This window comes from Dermochelys coriacea, chromosome 14 (assembly GCF_009764565.3).
Source record: "Dermochelys coriacea isolate rDerCor1 chromosome 14, rDerCor1.pri.v4, whole genome shotgun sequence".
Taxonomy (NCBI): Eukaryota; Metazoa; Chordata; order Testudines; family Dermochelyidae; genus Dermochelys; species Dermochelys coriacea.
The window spans coordinates 1,395,942-1,421,995 of record NC_050081.1 but is presented as its reverse complement, the minus strand read 5'-3'; the positions used below and the strand labels follow the sequence as shown (position 1 = coordinate 1,421,995).

The 26,054-nt window shown below is 58.3% G+C and overlaps 1 protein-coding gene across 9 annotated transcripts; it reads left to right on the top strand.

Annotated features, from left to right (window-relative positions):
* The first annotated feature begins 1,911 nt into the window (after positions 1 to 1,911).
* Positions 1,912 to 20,586, top strand: USP36 (ubiquitin specific peptidase 36). Of its 9 annotated transcripts, none has more exons than XM_038372137.2 (20): positions 1,912 to 2,053; positions 3,908 to 4,064; positions 4,987 to 5,292; positions 5,669 to 5,890; positions 7,441 to 7,551; positions 7,954 to 8,056; positions 8,995 to 9,062; positions 9,594 to 9,664; positions 10,148 to 10,230; positions 10,627 to 10,738; positions 11,079 to 11,219; positions 11,541 to 11,641; positions 12,008 to 12,146; positions 13,673 to 14,335; positions 15,074 to 15,204; positions 15,978 to 16,460; positions 16,868 to 17,079; positions 17,666 to 17,821; positions 18,167 to 18,282; positions 18,517 to 20,586. In XM_038372137.2, exons 3-20 carry the CDS (start codon positions 5,040 to 5,042, stop codon positions 18,646 to 18,648), a joined length of 3,297 nt encoding a protein of 1,098 aa, XP_038228065.1. In that variant the 5' UTR covers positions 1,912 to 2,053; positions 3,908 to 4,064; positions 4,987 to 5,039; the 3' UTR covers positions 18,649 to 20,586. The 9 variants fall into 9 exon arrangements, with proteins under 9 accessions (XP_038228065.1, XP_043352495.1, XP_043352496.1 ...); XM_043496561.1 differs by having other exon boundaries at positions 1,939 to 2,053; positions 3,766 to 4,064; XM_043496563.1 differs by having other exon boundaries at positions 1,962 to 2,053; positions 3,766 to 4,064; positions 16,871 to 17,079.
* The last annotated feature ends 5,468 nt before the right edge of the window (positions 20,587 to 26,054 follow it).

The following is a 26,054-nucleotide window of genomic DNA, read 5'->3' as shown; positions in this document are numbered from 1 at the left end:
GTGGTGAAGCACTGGAATGCGTTACCTAGGGAGGTGGTGGAATCTCCATCCTTAGAGGTTTTTAAGGCCCGGCTTGACAAAGCCCTGGCTGGGATGATTTAGTTGGGGATTGCACTAGATGACCTCCTGGGGTCTCTTTCAACCCTAATCTTCTATGATTCTATGACTAGTCTAGGCCAGACCTCCCAGGCTAGCTTCCTCTTCCTGGCCAAGTCCATGCAGCAGGAAAAAGAAGAGCTGGGGGAGGGTGCAGTGCCAGCCCATAGCCTAAGGCAGTGGTTTTCAACCTTTTTTCTTTTGAGGACCTCTACAAAATTTTGAATGGCGGTATGGACCCTTTTGGAAATCTTAGACATAGTCTGCAGACCTCCAGGGCTATTCGAATTCTTTGAGGGTGTCAACAAGCATGTGGACCAGGATGATCCAGGGGATAGAGCGCACTTGGACTTTCAGGAAGCCTTTGACAAGGTCTCTCACCAAAGGCTCTGAAGCAAAGTAAGCAGTTGGGGATCAGAGGGAAAGTCCTCTCATGGATCAGTAACTGGTTAAAAAACAGGAAACAAAGGGTAGGAATAAATGGTTATTTTTCAGACTAGAGAGAGATAAACAGTGGTGTCTCCCAAGGATCTCTTCTTGGACCAGCGATATTCAACACATTCATAAAGCATACTGCAAAGAGTTGCTAAGGGATCTCTTTAACTGGGTTCCTGGGCAACAAAAGGCAGATGAAATTCAATGTTGATAAAGGGTTTCAGAGTAGCAGCCGTGTTAGTCTGTATTCGCAAAAAAAGAAAAGGAGGACTTGTGGCACCTTAGAGACTAACAAATTTATGCATTTAAACAAATGCATCCGATGAAGTGAGCTGTAGCTCACGAAAGCTTATGCTCAAATAAATTTGTTAGTCTCTAAGGTGCCACAAGTCCTCCTTTTCTTTTTGCGAATACAGACTAACACGGCTGCTACTCTGAAAACAGCTCACTTCATGGGATGCATTTGGTGGAAAAATAATGTTAAATGCAATGTTAAACGATAAATGCAAAGTAATGCACATTGCAAAACATCATCCCAACTGTACAGACAAAGCGATGGGATCTGAATTAGCTGTCACCACTCAAGAACGAGATCTTGGCATCACCTTGGATAGTTCTCTGGAAACATCCACTCAACAGGCAGCAGCCGCCAAAGAAGCGAAAAGAATGTTAGGGATCATTAAGAAAGGGATAGAGAATAAGACAGAAAATATCCTCTTGCCTCTATATAAGTCCATGGTGCGCCCATACTTCGGCCACAGCCTGCAAGGCGCCTGTCTCATCCGATGAAGTGAGCTGTAGCTCACGAAAGCTTATGCTCTAATAAATTTGTTAGTCTCTAAGGTGCCACAAGTCCTCCTTTTCTTTTTGTCTCAGAAGAGAGGCATGAGCACGGGGCAGACTGCAGAACCGGGGGCACCCCTGAGGCAGGGTGCGGACAGGGTCAGCTCTAGGCATTTTGCTGCCCAAGCAAAAAATTTCCCACCCCAAGCTCCAACTGCCCAAGCGAAAAAAAAGAAAAAAAAAGCGGGTGGCCGGAACGCCGCCCCGGGAATTGTGCCGCCCGAGCAGGGGCTTGCTTTGCTGGTGCCGGGAGCCGCGCCTGGGTGCGGAGCAGCTGCCCTGCGCCGTGAGTAAACCCACGGGCAGGGGGCAGCTCGGAGAAGAGCCGACCCGGGGGCGAGGGTACCGGGCCGCCGCAGCCCGCCGGCGGCCCGTCCGCTCCCGCCTCCTCCGCCGCGGACAGCGCCGGGCGGCCTGCGGAACTCCCTGCCGCGGGACGCGGGCTCGCCGGCTCCTCCCGCTCGGGGCGGGGCTGCCGGCGGCACGCGCCGTGGGCGCGGCAGGAGGCGGTGACGAGCCCGCGCGTCACGGGGCGGAGCCTGCGCGGTCCCCGCCCCTTAAGGGGGAGGCGGGCGCGAGGGGGGTCTTGTGTCGGCCGTTCGCAGGCGCCTCCCCTTTAAGGCGCGGACACGTGTGCGGCGGGCCGGAGGCGCCCGGATGGTGCGGGAGGCCGGAGCAGGTAGCGGGGCCGCGCGGGCGGGGGGCCCGGAGGGGGCGGGGCGGGGCGGGGCGGGCGCCGGGGGGGAGCGAGGCGGGCCCGGGCAGCGGCGGAAACGCTCCGGCAACGCGCGTCCCTGCCCCGCGGGGTGCGCCCGGCCTGGGGCCCCGCCGTGTGGACGCGGGGTGGGCGGTGGGGGGGCCCCAGGCCGGGGCTGCGTGTGGGGGGGGGGGAGGAGGAGGAGGGGGGGCAGGCCGGGGCTGCGTGTGGGGGGGGGAGGAGGAGGAGGAGGGGGGCAGGCCGGGGCTGTGTGTGTGTGGGGGGGGGGGGAGGAGGAGGAGGAGGAGGGGGGCAGGCCGGGGCTGCGTGTGGGGGGGGAGGAGGAGGAGGAGGGGGGCAGGCCGGGGCTGTGTGTGTGGGGGGGGGGGAGGAGGAGGAGGAGGAGGGGGGCAGGCCGGGGCTGCGTGTGGGGGGGGAGGAGGAGGAGGAGGAGGAGGGGGGCAGGCCGGGGCTGTGTGTGTGGGGGGGGGGAGGAGGAGGAGGAGGAGGGGGGCAGGCCGGGGCTGTGTGTGTGGGGGGGAGGAGGAGGAGGAGGAGGGCAGGCCGGGGCTGTGTGGGGGGGGGAGGAGGAGGAGGAGGAGGGGGGCAGGCCGGGGCGCTGTGTGGGGGGGGGAGGAGGAGGAGGAGGGGGGCAGGCCGGGGCTGTGTGTGTGGGGGGGGAGGAGGAGGAGGAGGGGGGGGGCAGGCCGGGGCTGTGTGGGGGGGGGGGGAGGAGGAGGAGGAGGGGGGCAGGCCGGGGCGCTGTGTGGGGGGGGGGAGGAGGAGGAGGAGGGGGCAGGCCGGGGCGTGTGTGGGGGGGGAGGAGGAGGAGGAGGAGGGGGGCAGGCCGGGGCGCTGTGTGGGGGGGGAGGAGGAGGAGGAGGAGGGGGGCAGGCCGGGGCTGTGTGGGGGGGGAGGAGGAGGAGGAGGAGGGGGGCAGGCCGGGGCTGTGTGTGGGGGGGGGGGGGGGAGGAGGAGGGGGCAGGCCGGGGCTGTGGGGGGGGGGGGGGAGGAGGAGGAGGGGGCGGCCAGGGCTGTGTGGTGGGGAGGAGGAGGAGAGGAGGAGGGGGGGGGCAGGCCGGGGCTGTGTGTGTGGGGGGGGAGGAGGAGGAGGAGGGGGGCAGGCGGGGTGTGGGGGGGGGAGGAGGAGGAGGGGGGGGCCGGGGCTGTGTGGGGGGGGGAGGAGGAGGAGGGGGCAGGCCGGGGCTGTGTGGGGGGGGGGAGGAGGAGGAGGGGGGCCGGCCGGGGCTGTGTGTGTGTGGGGGGAGGAGGAGGGGGGCCGGCCGGGGCTGTGTGTGTGTGGGGGGAGGAGGAGGAGGAGGAGGGGGCAGGCCGGGGCTGTGTGGGGGGGGGAGGAGGAGGAGGGGGGGCAGGCCGGGGCTGTGGGGGGGGGGGAGGAGGAGGGGGGGCAGGCCGGGGCTGTGTGTGTGGGGGGAGGAGGAGGGGGGGGCAGGCTGGGGCTGTGTGGGGGGGGGTGGGGGGGGCAGGCCGGGGCTGCGGGCCGAGCCTGGCCTGGATGGAGACCCGTCAGTCGCACTGTCTGGGGTCACCCCTGGCATCCTCGATGCAGAGCGCAAGGACTGGCTGGGCATGGAGCCAGGGTGTCTCTGGATGGGTGGTGGAGTTGTCTGCTGATTTGTGGCACCCCGAGCTGTCAGTCGCACCCCTCGCTCCTCTTCCCTGTCCTGCCTCAGTCGCCCGGCTGCGATTGTCCCAGCGCCTGCTCTTTGCATGGCTCGCTGCTGGAAGGGGGCTGGGGGAGTACTGGGGAGACACGGCTCTCTTCAGCCGTCCGCTCCAGCGGCGCTGATCCTTGCTCGCATTCTCTGCACCCAGCACAGCGTCCTCGCTGGCTTACCGGCTGGAGAAGGGCTTCTGAATTCAAGGGCACGAGACACCCCCTGGCTTCCTCTCTGCTGCCCATTCCTAGCTTGAGCGCTCAACAGCCAGGGCCGATGTTTCCACGAGGGCTGGCTGAGTCCAAACTCTCCAGGTAAGGGCTGTGGATTCCTGTGTGTGACACCTCGCTGCAGCGATTGACCCTGGAGCTGCTCTTCACGCTCTATGGGGATTGCCCAACTGAGCCATCTCGGCAGCATCCCTCTGCCCCAGCCAGCCAGGGCTGTGAGCGTGGGGCTGCTCAGAGGGACGGATTCTGATTAAATGCCAGCTGGGACTAGAATGGCCAATGCTTTCAAAGCAGACACCTGGCTGGGAGGTGGCCCTGCGGCTGGGGGTGGGGTGGGGACCTTGGGCCCTGGGGCTGGGGGGAGGAGGGAACCTTGGCCCCTGCGATTGGTGGGGGGGACCTTGGGCCCCATGACCTGGGGGGTAGGCAAGCGGGGCGGGGTCACCTTGGATCCCATGGCAGGGGCTCTGCACTGCCATGCAGGAGCACAAGTATGGTTTCCTCTTGTGCAGGGTGAGGTGGGGCGTTTAGTCCCGGGTGAGGAGGGGCCTGAGTGAGGGGTGCTACTGGCTGCTCTTATGAGCCTCGTGGCACAAAGGGAGGGAACCCTCGCGTGTGGTCTGGGAGCAGGGTGTGGAGTGCCCTATGTGCTTATGGGACAAACGACGCATCTGTTTGCTCTTCCTGATTATTTAAGCCCTGCCATCCTAGAGCCCATATGCCATTCCTGGGCAGGCTGAGGAGGTCCTTCCCATAGCCAGACCAGTGGATGCACCTGATCAGGAGAAGAAACTAATTCCCACCGCCAGGGGCTGCCCTCTGACAGTCTCTGAAGGTGGCTCTAACTGCTGTGCTGAGAGCTCTCGGGTTGCTTTGTGTGGTGGGCAGGCCAAGGTTACAGCACTACCGAAACCACATGCCTGGGCCTGGTGATTGCTGTGTGACCTGTGGCAGTTCCTGACTGGCCAACCTGCCCATCAGTCTCCCTTCCAACTCTCCTCTGCAGAGAGACGCTTCCCTGGCTAGTGAGCTGAGTGCACTCTCCCACAGTGATGCGCCATGCCGATAGTGGACAAGCTGAAGGAGGCTCTCAAGCCAGGCCGGAAGGACTCCACTGACGATGGTGAGCTGGGCAAGCTCCTGGCGTCTTCTGCCAAGAAAATCCTGCTGCAGAAGATAGAGTTTGAACCGGCTAGCAAGAGCTTCTCTTACCAGCTGGAGACCCTGAAGGGCAAGTACGTTCTGCTGAACCCCAAGACAGAGAATGCCAGTCGCCAGAAGAGCTCTGATGAGGCCCAGATCAGGAAGCAGGGTACGTAGAGGGCTCTGGGGTTGGGAGCTGCTTCTCGTTCCAGTGTTTGTATGTTTGAATTTGTTGAGATCTCTTTCCTTTAATGTCTGGGCTCGCCTACACTACAGAGGCTACAGTGACATAGCTGTGGCCGTGCAGCTCTGCCATTGTAGCACCATTGTGTAGCTGCTTCCTGCAGCACTGGAAGTGGGTTTCCATTGCTGGAATTAATCCACCCTTCCGAGAGGCGGGAGCCAGGTTGATGGAAGAATTCTTCTGTCAATTTAACTACTGTCTATGCCGGGGCACTCGGGGTGTCACGTTTTCACATGCCTGAGAGCCGTACCTAGGTCAGTCTGACTTTTCTGTGTCTCAGTGACTCCTCTCTCTCTTGCAGGGAGTGACCATGCTTTGGGAGGCTCTGGGGACGGTGTCCCAGCTCCCCAGAAAGTTCTCTTTCCCATGGAGCGCCTGTCCATGAAATGGGAGCGGGTGTACAGGGTCGGAGCAGGACTCCACAACCTGGGCAACACCTGCTTCCTGAACGCCACTGTGCAATGTCTGACTTACACGCCGCCGCTGGCAAACTACCTGCTGTCCAAGGAGCATAGCCGCAGCTGTGAGTGGGGGAAGGGCCAGCTGGCGCGGGGGCTCTGTATGGCTGAGCTGAGTGTCCCCGCGATGCTCAATGGGTAGTGCGGCAAGCAGAAGCCTGGCTGAAATTGAGGGTTCTCAGGCATTTTCTGGGTGAATCTCCCTGCGCAATGGCCTCTGGCACCTACATCGGAAAGTGCTGATTGGGGAGGGAGGCTTGTGTGTGAATTCCCCGAGGCCAGAAGGGACTTGGTCTGAGTTCCTGCATGACAGGCCAAACGCCATCGTTCAGCCCCTCCTGCATCCAGTCCAGCCACTGAGCTGCTCTTCTCATGTGTGAGGGGATGTATAACTGACTTGTCTCTGCTTTACCCATCTACGTTCTTATATTTTGCCCACTGCATGGTTTCTGGAAGCCTTCCTTTCGTTTCTCCTCTGTCTGTTCCCCCTCTTGCCTGGCATGTGCTGTTCTGCCATCTGCTCCTCTCTGGGAAGATCCCCTCTCACTGCCAGGTTCTTCCTTGTTTCCGGCTGCATTGCCAGTCTGTCTTGTCGTTACGGCGGAGAGACAGGTGGGCTGATACCCACAGTGGGGAACAAGGAGAGCTAACGCCATGTGACCTGTTGGTATTCTGCAGAGCAGCGCTTAGCAGCAGTGCCTGTTCCCGTCTCTGCAGGCTGTGGAGTGACTGCAAGCGCCCCTGGCAGAAGCGGGGAGGGCGCTGAGGCTGCTCTGTACCGCTGGCTTTGGGGGGTGCTGTGTGTGGAGTGTTTGGAAGGGACCATGCTGCCCAGGTGGAGGTGGCCATTGCCATGAGCCTTGACCCTGCAAGAAGCAGCTGATCTGAAGAGATGCCATGGTGGTGGTCACTTGTTAATGTGGATGGAGGGGTCTTGATGGCTCTGATGGCACGTCCTCACTGCAGAGTTAGCCTGGCTCTTCCTCAGGCCCCTGACCCAAGGACCTCACACCTGGGCTAGCTGGGGTGTCTGGGGCAATCGGCTAGAGCCAGAGAGCTGCGTGGTAACTGGCTCGCTTTGCCAGAAGGATGCAAGCCAAGTTAGTTGAGTGCCTTCCCCATGTTCCTGGCAGGATAGACAAGTTCTCCCATAACTCACTAGGAAAGAAGCCTAGCGCGGTTCTGTGTAGTGGGAGCACAGAACTCATGGCTATGCCACCAGAAGTCCTAGAGACTCTCACAGGCAAGCATGGTGCCAGTAACTTGGGTGGGGCTTTACAGTGTGGCAGCTCACACCCAGGCTAGGCGCATGTGCCAGTCATCTAAGTTAACTCTGCGGTGAAAGCAGAAGGCTGGCAGCCCCAGCTTTTGGTATAATGGCCTCCATCGTGAGTGCTGGCCACCCAAACGCTGTCCAGTTGCCCATGGGCGCTCTGTGCCCATGCAGATGAAGCTGGAAACCTGTGGCTAGGGCTTGGTGCCCCGGGCTCTGCCTGTTAGAGGAGCGGGTGCCATGCAGGTTCTGCCTTCGCTCACTTGAATTGCAGAGAGCAGTGTGGCTTCTGCAGTGATATCTGTGCCTAACCCCCTTTCTCTCCTCCCCACTCTGCTGCAGGTCACCAAGGAGGCTTTTGCATGATGTGCATTATGCAGAATCACATGATCCAAGCTTTTGCCAACAGCGGCAATGCAATCAAACCGGTGTCCTTCATCAGAGATCTCAAAAGTAAGAACACAAGCCCTCCCTTCCACTCCGGGCAGCGAGGGGCCTCCCTTCACCTGGTGCTGCTGGGAGAGGTGACGAGTGCACTTGGGAGGCTTTCTCTACTTGAGCCCAAGGCCTGAATCTCTCGCTCTCTCCTTGCAGGGATTCACTAAAGCAACATGGCTCTGTACCAGGCATGTGGGTCACTAGCCCAGCCCCGTGACTGTGCCCTTGGCCGCGGTGCCCCTTCATCTGCAGCCCTGGGCACAGTAAGAGCCAGGTGCTAGCTTAACTGAACTGATGGTTTGGCCTCCAAGTGGCAGCATTCCTGTTTGAAGGAGGGGATCGTTTCGCTGTCCCTGTCCGGTGCTCAGGGGCGAAGGGCTAGGCAGTTGGCTGACTCGTTTCTCTCCCCTCTTGCAGAGATCGCTCGGCACTTCCGCTTTGGCAGCCAGGAGGATGCACACGAGTTTCTGCGCTACACCATCGATGCCATGCAGAAGGCCTGCCTGAACGGCTACACCAAGTAGGTGGTGTCTGTGCAGAGCCCCAGCTTTGCCCCTGGACTGAAGGAGGGGGTTGTCCCCTTAGCCAGACAATGAAAGCCCAATCCCTGTGCTCTGAGAGAGCAGGAGCAGCTGGGGACTGTATAGGGCAAGCACAGTGCAATGTGGGGCATGTTGTGCAGCACCTGGCCGCTGGGGAGAAGCCAGCCCCGCCGTGCCTTGGAGCACCAGGATCCAGGCTGCTCCTCTCCATGCACCTTGGAACTCGGCAGCTCCGCAGCCTTCAGGCCTCTGGGCCGGAGGGTGCCTGCCTGCCACTGCCTCCTTCCTTGTTCAGTGGGCCTGGCGGGCAGGTGTCCCTTGGCACGCTGGGGGCAGGTCATGGATGTGGAATCCTTGTTGGTGGCGAGAGAATCCAGACACAGTCACTGAGCTGGGTCCTGGTTTCAGACCCCTCCCCCGCCCCCACCGCCCATTCTTTCCAGTCCCCTCCTGGAGGTACGTCTCCACGGCCATTTTCACCAGCACCACGCAGCTGACCTCACCGCACACCGATTGTCCTGTAAAAGCGAAAGGTGCGTTTGCAGGACCCAAGGCCTGTGTCAGTCTCTCGAGGTGCCTGTCCCCATGCTATCTGCCGGGAGTGGGGGTGGTGCACCAAGCTGCATCATGCTTGGGGGAAGCTCTGTGGGTAGGTGGCTCAGGGCTGTGATGTAGGCCTGTCCTATGCAATTCTGAGGGGACTGGATGTGGCTCCTGCATCCCCAGCACTGTGTTACCGTAACACGGAGGTGTCTGAGCTGTCCCTGCTGTTGCTGAATCCAGCAGACTCGGCAGCGTGGGTAGCCAGGCCTCCCAGCCTGGATCCTGCTTGTGGGGGCTGCGGCCCAGGAAGCCTGGCTTGGAGATTTGGGGCATAGTGGAGGGGACTGTGAGAGACCAGCTGCTTGTCTTGTAGGTTGGATCGTCAGACTCAGGCTACAACTCTGGTTCATCAGATCTTTGGCGGTTACCTGCGGTCCCGTGGTGAGTGCAGGTTGTGGGGCACCTTGTCCTTGGGGCCCAGACAGACCTGAGCCTCCCTGGCAGCTTTCTCTCAAGGGCCCATTCGATTTCCTTGGGACCCCAGCCCAAGGTGCTGCGGTGGGGAAATATTACACATTATCTCCCCCAGGATGCTGGTTCCTGTGTGCATGGGGCCTGAGCCGCCATCGGTGGCAGCACAGAAAGCTCCTGGCCAGGCTGGCTCTGAGGGCTCCCTGACACCCAGCGAGGGTGCAGATGCGTCTGCAGCACTGCCTGGTTCAAGGCCACCTAACTCCAGCCGCTCTGCTTCCAGCACTTGCATGGACAGTGCTGCTGCTTCCTGCTTCTGGCTGCGCAGAGGAAGTTAGCAGAGAGCCTGGCTCTAGTGTCCTGGTGCTTCCTCCCTGGGCCCAACTCCAGGGCGGGGAGACGTCCCTCAAGGATGTTTGGTGGTGCCAGCTCTGGGTGTCAGCTGTTCCTGGGTTCCACCCTCTGGTGCAGTTGGATCATTGCTCTCTGCTTCCCTTGCAGTGAAGTGTTCGGTGTGCAAGAGCGTCTCGGATACCTACGACCCCTACCTGGACGTGGCTTTGGAGATCCGGGTACAGGCACCCTCGCTGGCAGGGGGAGCTGGGCACATGAAGGCCTGGGTAGTGGTGGAGCCGGGTTCAGAGAGGCTGCTCGTGGGGGATGAGTCGGCCCAGTATGGAGGAATAGTGCGGGGGTGCGGCTCCCCCCTGTAGCTGGGCAGTCTGCCTGCTATTCTGGGCCTGGGCCGAGAACGCCAGTCACGCTGAATTCTGACCGTGAGCCACTGGCTGGGTGCAGTCCCATGGCGACCCCCGCCAACCTCTTCCCAGGGGGGTAAGGGTATGTTGCCACTGAACTCCCAGTTAGCGCTGTCCCCTTGCGTGCTGGGTGGCAGTCAGCCTGAGTGGCTGCGGGATGACAGGCTCACCCTCTCTGGCCTTGGACCCAGACTAGTGCCCCAGGGTATCTGCTAGCTGCAGTGCCCCATGGTGCTGGCGGCATTTGTTCCTCAGGGGGCATGAACTCCGCCCTCTAACTCCATGTTGTCGTTGCAGCAAGCTGCAAACATAGTGCGAGCGCTGGAGCTGTTTGTGAGACCAGACATGCTGAGCGGGGAGAATGCCTACATGTGTGCCAAGTGAGTTGCTGCCCATGCTGGGGCCTGCTGGCTTTGGGGAGTGAGCTCCCGGGGGCTGCGCTGCAGCATGGCACGACAGCCTCTCTCCTCTCTGCTCTGCCTGGATGGACTTGACTCCTGATGCCAGCCCAGACTGAGCTCAGATCAGGTGTGACGCCTGACTGTGCAGTGCCATGTTCAGTAGCAGGGCTCCAGGGACATCAGTTCACTCCTCCTGTTCCTTGACTCCTTGCCCGCTAGTGTGCGGGAGAGGTCCCAGCCCTCCTTGCTGAGTGAAGGGATGCCCTGCCCCGGGGCAGTGCTGACACGGGGCCCTGCCGGGGTGGCTGTCACAGGAGCTGAGGCTGGGGGCAGGAATGGCATGACGGTGCAAGCTCACTCCTCTCTTCTGTGCAGATGCAAGAGGAAGGTGCCAGCCACAAAGCGCTTCACCATCCACCGTGCCTCCAATGTCCTCACGCTGTCCCTCAAGCGCTTCGCCAACTTCAGCGGAGGTAAAATCACCAAGGTGGGTGCCTGCGCGGGGACGTCCTCAGGGAGCAGGGGTGGAGAGGGCATGGCTGGCACGGGGCATAGTGCCTGGCCTCCTAGCCAGACCTCTGCCCCTGCACTTCAACCCTGGCCTGCGGCCCTCCTGACCACTTCAGGGTGTCCCCTGTTGTATTGTGGGGTGCTTATGCCGTGCAGGCGACGGGTGAGTCCTGTAATGGGTCTTGGGTAGCTGTTGCTGGTGGCCCCCTCCCACCAAGGGGACTCCAAAGTAGCATGGGCACCCTAGGCCAGAGATCTGCCTCCTGAGCTGGACAAGTCCTGGGGGCATGTTCCCTGATGCTGGTCTCTCCTTGCAGGATGTAGGGTACCCCGAGTTCCTGAACATTCGTCCCTACATGTCTCAAAGCAATGGTGACCCGGTCATGTATGGCTTGTATGCAGTGCTGGTGCATTCGGGGTACAGTTGCCATGCGGGGCACTACTACTGCTACGTGAAGGTGAGGCCCCCCTCCCAGGGGAATCACTCCAGAGCCGCGGTGGGGTGGTGCCCTGAGTGTGCACCTGGGTGCCCAACGATGGTGCTGGGTGGCCCTGCTGGATGGTGGGTACTGTCTCACCCCAGCTCCCTGCTGCTGCCCTGGGCAGCCTGCTGCACTCTGTCCCTAGCCATGTCCCGGCCTCTGAGGTGCTGGGGCATTCCCTGCGCTGCCCCAGACCTGCCAGAGCAGAGGCCAGGGGAGGGATTCCCAGCACCCCCAGACGCTCTCCTGGCTCTGAGTGGGGTCTCTGCCACTATCTATTGCACTCCCCTTCCCCAGGCCAGTAACGGGCAGTGGTACCAGATGAACGACTCCCTTGTCCACTCCAGCAACATCAAGGTCGTCCTCAACCAGCAGGCCTATGTGCTGTTCTACTTAAGGTACGTGAGTCACCATCTGCTGCCGGCAGCTGTTCCCCCTCTGGCCCCGGGGATCCCCGGCTTCCCGCTCAAAGAGTTGCTTCGAAGTGCTGCTTCCCTGGGAGGGCTAGAGACGTGCGTCTAGCAGGGATGGTTCAGCAGCTCCAGCTGGGCAGGCATGTGGCTGCTGGCCTGTCCCCAGGGCTCCTTCAGGCCTTGGCTGGGATTGAGGGCTCTAGCTGTGGTTCTGTGATGGCTCTTGATGGACGCGTGGCCCTGCACCAAGCCCCCTCCCCCACGGCACCCGTTTCCTCAGCATTTCCCCTGGTCCCAAGCCACCAACCCCCTGTCTCTTCTGACTCCACGTATTTCTCTCTCCTTGGCCAGAATCCCAAGCTCTAGGAAGAGTCCTGAGGGGCCCATTGCCAAGACTGCCTCTGCCCTGCCTGGCCGAGCCGGCATAGTCTCTGACCAGATCAAGAAAACCGTAGCCAATGGGCCGCTCTCCTCGCCGCTGGCTGGCAAGGTAAGTGTCCAGGTCTTGTGCCAGAGACTCCCGAAGCATGGGGCTGCAGCTGTCCCTGCTGCCGAGTGGGAGAGGTGTCCCAGCTTGGGGGAGAGGGCTCTGACTCGCTGCCATTGGGCCTAGGATGATGCAGGGATGTTCAGTGTGTGGGACATGGCCTCTGCCTGGGTGAAGCCACTTGAGTAAGCGGCACATGCTCCTCCGAGGTTTCTCGCTCGGCCTAGCGGAATGTGTCTTGGCATGTGACAGAGGGCAGTGGGGGGCCTGCACAGCCCAGAACATGCTGTGATGGGTTGGACCCCTCCATCCGGGATGCCACCTGATGTATTGGGGTTTCACTGAGCCTCTTCTGCTCCACCAGCCTGGATTCCCTCTCCCTGTTTTGCTGAATTAGGCTGTCTGGCCTCTTGCAGCACACACACAGGTAGGGCCACACCCAGCTGCAGACACAGACTGAAGTCGGCTCTGTGTGAGAGGACTTCCCCAGCACCCACAGGCGCACCCCTTTTGGGAGATAAACCCAAAATAATACTGTCTTGCATTGTATTAAAAGATCTGCACAGCGCAAGCTCATAAAAATTCTTCTTCTTCCTCAATGTGGAGAGATTTGCACAGCTTCTTGCCCCCCTGCCCCCCCCCCCCCCCCCCCCCCCCGCATATGAATTGCAGAAACTGGGTTATGTTATAAAGAAGAAGTAAGTTTACCTACAAAAGGTAAATTTTAAGTGCCTATCAGAGATAGCAAACAGATCAAAGCAGATTACCTTAGTAAATAAACAAAAACTGCAAACTGAGCTTAATACACTAGATAGGTAAGATGTAAATTAGCAAATTCTCACCCTGAGTGATAAACAGGCTGGCAGATTCTTAAGGCACAAGTTGCCTTGGCTTTTCCAGGTTTTCATACGCAGGCTAAAGATCCTTATAGCCTGGGACCATCATTTCCCACAGTTCAGTCCTGGCTCCTCAGGTGTTTTCAGGTATGTTGTAGGGAGAGTGAGATCCCCTTATGATGTCATTGTCCCCCTTTTATATCTTCTTCCCACTTGCTGGAACGCTCCTTTGCTGTGACCGGAGTCAAACAGTTCCCCTTGAGTAGTGCTACCTCTGAGAGGTTTCTACTGCACACACTTCCTGGGGTGATCCTTATGCGCATTTCCTCAATAAGCCATTAACATTGTTTGGCCTTTTTACTGTTGTACCTGAAAGGCTTCTTGGGGGTGTTTTCAACCTCAGGACACGTTTCAGTAACACATGCTTAGCCAAACTTCATAACTTCACATACGACGATATTTCATTGGATGGTGTGCGCTATTACTGTCTAGTAGATGAAGACTTACTTTGTATAAGATGTATCTTAATTACATGTCAGTGGTGAATATTGGGGTGTCAAGGTGTAACACGCCTCCTTGCCTGGGATGGGGGCTAGGGCTGGCCGTATCCTGCAGTCAGCTGTGCTCTGGAGCAGGACTCAGCTTGCAGCTCCCTGAATCACCCCCTAACTTGATTCCTCTGGCTTTGCCTAGAGACCAGACGGGGCGTCTGGGAAGAAGCTCCAGGGAGTGGAAGAGGCCGGGATCCCTGTGGCCCGGGGTGTGTTTGGGGCCGGGCCCAAGCTGCAGAATGGGACCGCTCAGGCTAAGCCTCCTGCTGGGTTCCCCTCGCCCAGACTGGCTGCCAGAGCCATGCACGTGGCGGCTGCGTTCTCGGATGAGCTGGCCAGGAGACCCAAGAAGCCACTTGCTGTGTCCCAGGGCTTCTGTGACACCAGGGAAGCGAGCAGGGCCAAAGCCGAGGTCCCCAAGCAGAGCTCCTGGGAGAGCAAGGAGTCTCCGTTGCCCACCTCGCCCAAGCCCCAGGTGGAGCCAGCTGCACCCAGCCAAGAGTCCAGGGGCAGCGGGGAGGGCACTGAGCCGCGGAGGAAGGACTCCTGCAGCAGCAGCTCTTCCAGCCCAGTGCGCTTGGCCAAGGGACCCCTGCAGGCCAAGAGCGCAGCTAACGGCTTCTGCGCCTCTCTGGAAACGGAGTATGGTCCAGCCGTGTCCTCAGAGCAGGAGGCCAAGCCGCCCGGCTTGGAGGACCCCCAGGTGGCGAAATTAAAATCCCTGCTGCTGGCTGGTGCCACCCTGGATGTGAGCAGCACCATGTCGCCCCCGCCTGCCAAGAAGCTGGCCCTTTCTGCTAAGAAGGTGGGTCTGGGGTTGTATTTGAGAGCCACGCTAGTCATGTCCGCTCCCTGTGGGCATGAGGTCTGGGTCCAGGGGTTGCAGGAAAATCCCTCCCCACCAGCTCATATGGGGGATTGCTGCTGGGATGTAGGCCTGTTTGGGCCTCGGACTTATTGGGCAGCCTGGAGGGCACAATGTCGCTTATCCACCTGCCCCCAGGGCTACTGGATTCGCATGTGACGGGCTTTCCTCCTGGGCGAGGAGCAGAAGGGAGCAGTTCCTGGGTGGGCTGTCAGTCCCAAGTGACTTGCCATGACATCACCCTGCGATGGGGGCCTCCTCAGCCCTCCCCAGGGACCGACCAGGCCCACTGCCGATCATGCCTTCTGGGCTGGTTGGAACTGGTGGTGCCATGGGAGGATGCTGCAGCTGGGAGCATGCGCTGAGCTGCCCGCCCTCCCGTGGCTCCTGGGAACCCTTTGCTCTGCAGGGCCAGGCTCCTGCTAGGGCTCTGTTCCAGTGCTGGGCTTAGCCCACAGCCTCGTGTTAGGATTTCGGTTTAAATTTCCTTCCTTCCTTGCTTCCTTTGTGTTTCTAACTGAGAACACTTTTCTGATTCTTCTTCTCCCATCCCCCACTCCCCCCCTGTCTGTGTCCGTCCCCCTCCCCTTCTCTGGGCTCCCCTTTTTGTTTCCCCCTCTTGGCTCATGGAAACATCTCTTTAGACCACCAAGTTTTTATTTATGTCGATAACTGCAGGGCAGCACCCCGCGGAGGGCGAGCGGAAGTGACCGCCATGCGCCACCCCACCCAGCCTTTGCCGACCACACCTCCCCCACGAGCACCACCCACCCTGCCTCCACCTCTCCCTGGCCTCTCGGCAAGTCCAGGTAAGCCGCGCAGACGCCCCAGCAGCGTCCCCAGAGCCTCCCTCCCCCTGTGGTGAGTGGGATCCTCGTCTGCTCCACTGGTGGACTCTGCAATGTGGCTGTCAAGGGAATGCGTCCGCCCAAGGCAGTGGAGCGCCTCTGAATTGCAGGGCTGGGTCTGCTCCCTAACCCCTCCTCTGACAGGCGTGGGCATGGGCACGTGGACCAGAGCGTGTCTGGCCAGTGCAGGGTTTCCCTGGTCTAGGAGCCTGCAGAAGCAGGTGTCCAGAGGCTGGGCAGGAGTCAGTGTCTGGGGGCCATGTGTGGCGGGCCTGTGGGCTGTTAGGTGTCCCTGGCAGAGCCACAGGGATGCCGCACATGCTGGGCAGCATGGCAGCTGCTCCCGTTCCCTGGAGACATGGGCCCTTCTGCCGCACCAGCTGTGCTGTACCTGCCTTGCTGGGTGCTCCAGGCCCTGTGAAGTGTTCAATCCACTGTCAGCGGGAGCTGGTCACCCTGGCATTCTGCTTGTGCCCCACGGACCCACGTTCACGTGCTTTGACGTATCTACCTTGAACGGCCTCTTCCCTCCTGGGGTCCCCGGCTGTGCTGTCTCATACCAGCCACCTCTGCCACCTGTCTGCTGAGCTGCTGGCCTGCCAAGGCAGGGGTCTCTCTGCGACCGCTCACAGCTGAGGGCTGAGACTCCCTGGCTGGGGGAGGGGTTGCCCTCTGGACAGGCCCCCGGGCCATGTTAGCGTGTCTGTCTCTCTCTCTCTCCCCCCTGCCCCCAGGGTGCTCTCATCTGCTCCCAAATCACCACTTCCTCGAAGGCCTGCCTGCAGCCCCAGCCCAAACTCTCAGCTCCTGGCCAGCAGCCAGCCCGCCCACCCTTCACACCCAGGCAGGGAGAAGGAGGCCAGCCAGGCCCTGCCCAGCTCCTCCAAAAAGAGACAAAAGCAGCATCTTGAGGTGGAGAGCGTCCCCCGCAGCCTGGGCCCAGTAGGTGCTAGCGGCGAGGGGGCCGGGCTCGCCAGCCCCCCCCGGAAGAGGCGGTACCTGGAGGAGGGTGAGCGTAAGGAGGCTGCGGCCAGGAAGTCAGGCAGCGGGAAGAGAGAGGGGCTGGGCCGTGGGGACCTGGAGTGGGAGCGCAGGCACCGAGCCGCAGGCTCCAGCAGCCACATGGGCACTGGGTCCATCACCCCCCGGAAGAGGAGGAGGAAGAGATTGCGGCAGCTGGAGGAAGATCACAGCCTCGGCACATCTCCCTTGGGCAGGTGAGGGGGTGGGGGGCAGACCCTGGCCTTGCAGGAGCTGTGGAGTGTGGGCCTGGCAGCTCAGCCCTGTGGGGAGTAAAGGCCTATACTGGCTGTATTGCTGGGCTAGGGACCGTGCCCCTGAGCCCTTTATCTCTGCAGTGAACCCAGCCTGGGTCCTGGCCCACTGAAGCCAGTTGACCCCTTCCCTGCCCCTTGGCTCTGCCTGGCAGGAGATCCCTGTGTGCAACTGCTAGCCTGTGGCAGGAGCTCCGGCGTTAGGGGGGAGACACTCAGGAGGGGTCAGGTGTGGCTCCAGTGCAGGGCAAGTCAGAGATGCTGGGAAGGCTCCTCTCTTGGGGCTGGGGTGAGCCTGCTGCATAAGAACAACTCCTGGTACCAGTCTGAGCCTGAGTCTAAATTCACAGCAGCTGCTCCGGGAAGGGCGAGGCGGCGACCCTGGTGTCTGGGGCAGGAGAGCTCCGCAGCGTGAAGCAGCAGCAGCAAGGTTTGGAGGTGAAGGATGGCGAGATTGAGCATCAGAAGTGCAAGCGGAGGGAGAGCTCCAGCAGCCCGGCCTCCAAGCCCAGCTCTGAGCAGGCAGCTGTGAATGGGCTCCACACCAGAGCCAGCACTCCAGGTACTGCTGCTGCACAGGTGTGTCCTGTGCTGGGCGTGTGCTCTCCTAGCCGGTGCCTGGCTCATAGCAGTGCCTTTGGCAGATGGGGAGGGGGGTGCTGGGCTGCTCTCCCTCTGGCCCCAGAAAAACCATTCAGCTTCTGCCCATCCCTCCTGCCCCACAGGCCCCAGTTCTAGGCCACTGATCACACCCAGAAACTCCTACTGCTGGCTTGGCTGCTAGGGCTCTTGTTGGCAGCATCCTGTGCCCGTCACTGGGGGGATGACATTGCCCCTCACTTCTGGGCTGTCGGATGTGTGACTTCGGGGAGGGAAAAGCTGCTGCACCCTGTGCCTGGCTGGTTGTGTGTGTGGGTCGGGGGGGGGGGGATCTCCAGGGGGCCTGGCTCTGCCCATAAGATGAAGATTTCCTCTCTGCCAGCTGTGTGAGGCCAGGGCCCTACAGAGCCCGTGCTGGCTGGGCCGGCTTAATGCTCCGGCCATGGACTGGCCCTTTCAGAACAAGAGGTGGCTCAGGACCCACAGGTCCCACAGTGTGGCTCACGGTGAGCTGCATCTGCGTGTTCACCCCTCCCTGGTCTCCACAGTGGCAGTGTACGTCTGGGACAGCCAGGTCAGAGATGGCTCCACACGCAGCCCGGAGAAGGGGCGGGGCACTGGGACAGCATGGCAGAGCCAGGAGGCGGCCAGCGTGGTGCAGGAGCTGCTCAGGAATTCCTCTGATAAAGCGTATGGGAGGCAAGGTAATGTGCCCGCACTAGGCTGCTGTCCTGGTGGCCGTGCACAGCGACTCCCCCCTGCGCAGAGTGCCTGGGCCAAGACTGCAGGGTTAGGGTATGGCCCCGCTGCGCTATGGGGCCTGAGTCTTCCCACTTGGCACTGCAAAGAATCCTCTGGAGGCTGGTCCATGCAGCCGGAGGCAGGGCAGGGAATGTGTCTTGCACTGAGGCCAGCAAAGCCCTCCCGTTGGTCACTGGAATGCCCTGTCCACAGGCCCCAGCTCAGCCAAGAGGCGCTGGTGGGTTGAGCAGGCTGGCACTGCGCACTGGTGCGGCCCGCAGTCGCTGACGGGTAGCTCTGCTTTGCAGTGCTGACGTGGGAGGGCGAGATCTCTGCCATTAGCCAGGACGCCCTTCGGGACATGGCGTGGGCCCGGAGTGCAAGAGTCACAGACGACTGGGACGAGGACATCGACGGTGGCAAGGTGAGGAGCTGGGCACTGGCACTAGCTGAACACTATGGCTCATGGCTGGGGCCCTGATCCTGTTGGGGGAGGGAATGATAGGACTTGGTCTTGGGAACTGATCCCTTCCTTGGGCTTCTGCCTCCTGTCCTGGCATGCTCCCTCTAGGAGCCAGCCCGGGGGGCAGGGGGGGGTGCAGCCAGGTCTGACTGGGGCCCTTCCCTTCACTCTGCTGCGGGCTCTGCTCTTGTTCAGGTGAAGAGGAGTAAAAAGTTCAAGCGGGAGCGGAGGAGACACTTCAACGCCTTCCAGAAACTGCAGAACAGACGCAACTTCTGGTCCGTGACTCACCCAGCCAAGGTGGCCAGCCTGAGCTACCGGCTCTGAGAGCGGGGGCCCAGCTGGAGCCTACAGTTCAGCCCTGGCACTCGTGGGCCAGGGGGCAGAGCGGCTGGACCCTGCGGTGCTCGTGTTGACTTGTCCCCTCCCATCTGACTTGCCTGCTGCATCGTCTCCGGAGCCAGGCCGAGGGCCATGGTGTGCGACAGGCCTTGGTGCCGCTGGTGTTCAGCCTCTTGTGCAGGGCGGGAGCAGGGGCACCTGCCCCATGGAACAGGGGCTGGTTCTTGGATGTGGGGGAAGGTTGAGGCTCGCCGGAGTGTAGCTAACCTGGCTGGTTCACACGCTTTAAGTCCCCCTCGCTCCGCCATGGCCAGTGCCAAGGAGCATCATGGGGGCGCTGATGCCTCCCCCTGGCAGGCAGCTGAGAAAGGGCCCCTTAGGGCATGTCCCATAGCCAAGGCTGGGATGCAGATCAAACCCTGCTCCTGATTGCCACAGCCTCTGGGTGACTCCTCCACGCCCCTGCTCCTGGCACTGGGACTGGCCAGCAGCCTGCCTCGTGCCCAGCCGTGCTCCTCCTTTCACCTGGGGAGCCTTGTGATCATGCTGCTGTCACACGCTGTCTGGTGGGGCAGCTATTCCCCTGCTGCACTGGCCCCAGGACTGAGCATGGTGCTGGGATTGTGTCCAGCCTGGTGCTTCTGGGCAGGGAAGTGCCTGTCAATGGTGCTTTGTCACTGCTGCGCCCCAGTCTCAGCTGGGGCCCGTACAGCCAGGTGCACACGTGGCTCCTGGGCTGGGGCTGGCAGCTGGCACTGCTCTGCCTTGCAAACATCAGCCCTGCTCATGGGGCTCTGAGGCTGCTGCCTAGGGCAGTTTTCTGTTAATGCCTCCCCTGTATCCCCAATCTCCTCTCCACCCCACTCCCCCCACTTTGAGCTGCTTCTGCCTGGGTCCCTGGGCAGAGAGAGTAATGAGCTCATACAGGCCTCCTTCAGCTCAACCAACTGCTCTCATGGGTGAGCGTCACCCCCGTCCAGCTTGCCCTCCTGTCCTGGGTTCCCTCTGTCTAGCTGGAGACAGGGCCCCAGCAGAACCAGGCTGCTGCCAGAGTGGGAGAAGGGGGCCATCCCCTGCCACAGCTTGGTCCAGCGGCGTGTGTCCCTGCACAGAGATCAGCTGTTGGCCTGAGCTGCTAGCCCCCAGCACGCCTGCCTTGACTTCAGTCCATTTGGCTTTCCCTGGTAGTGCGCCGGTTCGTCTCGCTGAGGGTGTGCTCCCTGCTCTTGGGGTGGGGATGCTGCTGGGCCAGGAGCAGATGGGGGGCGGGGGGGCTCTGCTGGGCTAATGGTTGTTGTGGGGGCTGTGGGAAGATCTCCTGGGGCACTGATGCTTCAGTGGAGAGGCTGCCTCCACCCATCTGCTGCTGCGTGTCCATGTCTGCCTGGTACCTCTTAACTGCATTCCCTGCACCACTGCCCCTCTGCCAAACCTCCCTGCTGTGCAATTCCCAGGAAAAGAATGTTCTCCAGGTCTTCCAGGGGTAGGGCCCTGCTCTCCCCCCTGAGAGCCTGAGAGCTGTCATGCATTATCTTTTTGCATCCTGCTGTCAGCCAGATAGGCCAGGTGAAGGAGTTAATGGCTGCAAATCATTTCATTATCTCAGATGTGTACATATATCAAAGCCTGTTTAATAGCTGTTACAGCTAGGATTTGCATTTATTTAAATTTTCAACTTAGTCAAGGGAGAAAAGCCAGCGTGAGACTCCGTCCCTTCCCCCAGGGGAGATTTCCCTCTTACAGTGGGGATTATTCTGACATCTTGTACAGTTTGCTGATCAACGGTTCCATAATCTCAATGTATATGTGTGTAGATACCTGGAGCTGATCTGTTCATGGTTGTATTTTGCACCTCCTGCTGGGGACAATGCAGTAACCTCAGTTATTGCCAAGATCATGGTGCAATAAAGTTACCAGTTTTGAGTCCTGGCTGTGTCCAGGTTGTCACTGCTGAAGAGCCATCCCTCACTTTGCCTGTGGCAGGCGATGCAGAGGCTGTAAGTAGCTTGATGCTTTGGATTGGGGGAGTTGAGCTGTCTTTAGCAGTGCATGTAAGGAGGCAGCCTGGCTGATGGAGAAAAATGGCCAGTTTTTGGCTGGGGAGGGAGAAGAGCCTAGGAAGTAGTAGACTCATGCATCTGCCTGGGGAGACCTGTCTCTGCTAAAGATTGTATTCTAACCTCAGAAGGCTTCTGTGCATCTCTGATCCCAGAACAGCTGCCAGCGAATGTTTTGTGGCTCAGGGAAATAGCTTCCTGCAGGGGGGCATACACATCCCTGCTGCGCAGAAGAGGAAGGGTAAGCGGCCGCTGGCGGAGGGGTTGGTGTTACACTGCACAAAGCCACGCTCTTTAAAGCCTTAGCTGATCCCTTTAATCTTCGTATCCAAAGGGGCTCTCACAACAGCAGCTAGTAGCTTGCCTTGCCCAGGAGCACTCTGCACATAGGATTAACTTGCAGTAAACCAGGTCCATGGCCATGTCTGTTCAGAGATGGGGAGAACCCCATTGGCTTCACAAAACAGCAGCTTCTTCAGTACTGCTCTTAAACAGAAGGTCGGCAGGTGCCTCCCCAGCCTATTGTGTATGGGGGAGGAATCGTCAGTATTGGATTTGCTGCCATCCTACTTGGAAACAGCTGCCGGCCTCATCAGACCCCGCCCCCCCACTTCCTCTGCATGCCTCTGTCCCTAGCAATGCACAAACTCCTTTGCAGAGTGAGCTCTCCTTTGTCTTCATTTCTACTCACTGGGGCAGGCAGGCTGCTCTTGCTACCATAGTGTCATTGCTCTTCTATTATTCTTGCTTATTGCAGGAGTGCCCCATTGTGCTAGGCCCTGTACAAATAGTACCAGCTGTGCCCGGCGCTGAACAGCCCACAAGGGGCATGGGGAACAAACACGAAGAACTGGAAATCTTTGTCCGTAAGCTAAATTAAGACTTAACTGGCATCACAGAGACATGGTGGGATAAATCTCAGGAGTAAAGCGGGAAGGATAGGTGGGGGGAAAAAGGAGGAAGTGTATATATTCTTGATGTATAGTGCACTTGCTCGGAGGTCCAGAAGGTGGTGAGAGGCAGATCAGCTGCAACTCGTGTAAAGATAAAAGGGAGGAAAAATAGGGGTGACATAGGTGGGGTCTACTATAGCAGCAGTTTTCAGCCAGGGGTCTGAGCACCCCTGGGGGGCTCTGAGCAGGTTTCAGGGGGTCCACCAAGCAGGGCTGGCATTAGATGCATTAGGAGCCCGGGCAGAAAGTCAAAGCCATGCTGCCCTGAGCCCCACCATGTGGGGCTAAATCTGCCCTGCTTGCTGCCCCCTAATGCAGACCCTGGCTTTTATATGCAGAAAAACACTTGTGGCACAGGTAGGCCATTAAGTTTTTATAGCGTGTGGGGGGGGGATGTCTCAGAAAGAAAAAGGTTGAGAGCCCTTGTACTAGAGCACGCCAAATCAGGAAGAGGCAATGGATGAGTCCTTTCTAGAACAAATGACAAATACCCCAAACCCAAGGCTCAGTACTAATGAGGGGAGGGATAGCTCAGTGGTTTGAGCATTTGCCTGCTAAACCCAACGTTGAGAGTTCAGTCCTTGAGGGGGCCATGTTAGGGATCTGGGGCAAAAATTGAGGATTGGTCCTGCTTTGAGCAGGTGGTTGGACTACTTCCAGCCCTATGATTGTAGGAGGGACTTTAACTACCCAGGCATCTGCTAGAAAAGTAATACAGAAATTTTGCATTTTGCTGTAAGTTGTTAGAATGTGTAGGGGACAACTTGTTTCAGAAAGTGGAGGAAGTATCCAGACAGCTGGTTCAGACTTGGGTCTGACTAATGGAGGAATTGGTAGCAAAGTGGAAGATTTGAAGGGTGAAAGCGAACATGAAATGAGAGATTTCATGATTCTAAGGAATGAGTGAGAGCAGCAGAATATGGATAGCGGACTTCAAAAAAGCCGACTAATGAACTCTGAGAACTGGTGGGTAAGAAAGAAAATCCAAGGAAAAAAGGAGTTCAGGAGGTCTGGCAGTCTGAGATGCAATATTAAAGGTGTAAAGGAAAGATAGGAAGACTAGTATGAGGCCAATATGGGTCCAGCAGGCTCTCTTTTATGACCTGAGAATCCTACAGAAAGTGGAAATGTGAACCCATTGCTAAGGAGAGGTACAATAGAATAGCACAAGCTGGTAAGGACAAAATTGGAATGGGTAAGGCACAAACTGTGTTACAGGTAGCAAGCAATCTAAAAGGCAATAGGAAGAGATTCTATAAATACATTAGGAGCAAGAGAAAGTCAAAGGAACATGTAGGCCCTCTACTTTAGTGGGGAAGGAAAGCTAATGATGCATGAAATCAAGAAGGCTGAGGTGTCTAATGCCTATTTTGCTTCAATCTTCACTAAAAAGGTTAATTATGACCAGATACTCAATGCAATTAACATTAACACGGGGGAAGGAACATGTTAAAGAATATTTAGGTAAAATAGATTATTCCAGTCATCCTGGAATACTTGAAGAACTAGCTGAAGTAATCTTGGAACTGTTAGTAATTATTTTTGAGAACTCACAGAGATGCTAGAGGACTGGAGAAGGACAAACAGTACCCATCTTTTAAAAGGTTTCAGAGTAGCAGCTGTATTAGTCTGTATTCGCGCAAAAAAAAGAGTACTTGTGGCACCTTAGAGACCAACAAATTTATTTGAGCGTAAGCTTTCGTGAGCTACAGCTCACTTCATCGGGTGCATTCAATAGTTTTCCTTTATCAGGTTTTCCACTGAATGCATCCGATGAAGTGAGCTGTAGCGCACGAAAGCTTATGCTCAAATAAATTTGTTAGTCTCTAAGGTGCCATAAGTACTCCCTTTCTTTTATCTTTTAAAAGGGAACAAAGTGGACCCAGGGAATTATAGACCAGCCAGCCTAACTTTGATACCTGGAAAGATACTGGAACAAATTATTGAACAATCACCTTATAAGCAGCTATAGTGTAATTAGTAATAGCTCAAATGGTTTTGTCAAGAACAAATCAGGTTGAACTAACCTAATTTCCTTCTTTGAGAGGCTTAGTGGTCTAAGGGATAGAGAGGAAGTTGTAGACAGATCTTGATTTTTAGTAAGGCTTTTGACAGAGTCCCCTATGCCATTCTCATAAGCAAATTAGGGAAATGGGGGCTACATGAAATTACTGTAAGGTTGGTGCACAACTAGCTGAAAACTTGCAGTCAGATTTAGCACAGTTTGACAGCAAACCATGGGTGTCAACTAGGAGGACATATCTAGCAGGATCCTGCAAGGGTCTGCCTTGGGTCTGATACTATTCCATATTTTCATTAAATGATGTAGATAATGGCATGGAGAGTATGTTTATAAAATTTGCAGATGACACCAAGCTGGGAGGGGTTCCAAGCATGTTGGAGGACAGGGTTTGAATTCAAATGACCTTGACAAATTGGAGAATTGGTCTGAAATCAACAAAATGAAATTCAATGAAGACAAGTGCAAAGTACTACACTTAGGAAGGAAAAATCAACTACAAAATGAGGGGAAACTAGATTGTATCACTGAAAAGGATCTGGGGGTTATAGTAGATCCCAAATTGAGTATGAGCCAATGTGATGCAGTTGGAAAAAGGTTAACATCGTTTTGGAGTGTGTTAACAGGCATGTTGTATCTAAGACCTGGGATGTAATTGTTCTGATCTACTTGGCCCTGGTGAGGCATCAGATGGAGTGCTGCTTCCAGTGCAAGGAATTATATGGACAAATTGGAGAGTGTCCACAGAAGAGCAACAAAAATGCCAAAAGGGTTTAGAAAACCTGACCCATCTGGAAAGGTTAAAAAACTGGGCCTGTTTAGTCTGGAGAAAAGACAACAGAAGAGAGACTTGATAACAAGAGTCTCAAATCTGTTAAGGGCTTTCTGTCCTTCCTCTGCAGCTCAAATTGTACCATCTCAAGCTTTCATGCTGCCACAATGATTTGAGAATTGTGATGTCAGTTATTTAGAGACTAGAAGACTCCCCTCTCCTATACACCGCCTCAGCTCCTCGTGCTTAATTTTCCATCCATTCGCTCAGCTCTGCTGGCTGGTCTTTTAACTTCCATGTCTCATCCGCATAGTCTTGTTGCAGAATTGTTCTTTTACTGAATTCTCTTCTTTAATTCTTTCCTCTCTTCAACAAGTCTCCGTGTATTCTCCTCTCTGAGTTCTTCTCGCTCCCACTGCCGGCCTGGTTGCACCCTCACTTGCCTCTTTTAGAAGCGGCCACGGCTCTGCCATGTGGGCCATCGGTATCTGTAATTCTTAAGATAGGTGACCGGGTTGCAGCTTGAAATGAGCCGTGCCCAGGGCCGGCTCTATGCTGGCTGATGAGTCGTTATTTCTTCATCTGCCCTAGGGTGAGCATGGTGCCCCCCCCCCCCCCCGCCCAGCCACTGTGCCATAACGGCCTGGCTGAGCCGGCCTAGCTCTGGCCACGCTGCTGAAGAGGACCCCAGAGAAGCTGGTGCTGGTGGCACACCTGATGTCTGCTAGCGGATAAACCCTTTAACAGGAAAGCTGCACTTTAAAGGGGAGGCTTCTAGAGCCTTTGGGGCATAGGGGTGCAGGCCTTCCCACCCCAGCACCCTAAAGTCTTCGGCCATAATGAATTCAGCTCACAAGACTGCAGGGAGGGAGGCTGGGGCTGAACATTATCCCCACCATACGGCTGGGGGAAGAGAGGCAGAGATAAAGTGACTTACCTGAGGTCATACAAAGAGTCAGGCTGAGCTGGGAATGGAACCCAGGAGTCCTGGCTCCTCCCCGAGCTGGGGAGAGAACCCAGGAGTCCTGGCTCCTCCCCACCCCCCTCCCCGAGCGGGGAGAGAACCCAGGAGTCCTGGCTCCTCCCCACCCCCTCCCCGAGCTGGGGAGAGAACCCAGGAGTCCTGGCTCCTCCCCACCCCCCTCCCCGAGCGGGGGAGAGAACCCAGGAGTCCTGGCTCCTCCGCACCCCCCCTCCCCGAGCGGGGGAGAGAACCCAGGAGTCCTGGCTCCGCCCCACCCCCCTCCCCGAGCTGGGGAGAGAACCCAGGAGTCCTGGCTCCTCCGCACCCCCTCCCCGAGCTGGGGAGAGAACCCAGGAGTCCTGGCTCCTCCCACCCCCTCCCCGAGCTGGGGAGAGAACCCAGGAGTCCTGACTCCTCCCCACCCCCTCCCCGAGCTGGGGAGAGAACCCAGGAGTCCTGGCTCCTCCCCACCCCCCTCCCCGAGCTGGGGAGAGAACCCAGGAGTCCTGGCTCCTCCCCACCCCCCTCCCCGAGCTGGGGAGAGAACCCAGGAGTCCTGGCTCCTCCCCGAGCTGGGGAGAGAACCCAGGAGTCCTGGCTCCTCCGCACCCCCCCTCCCCGAGGG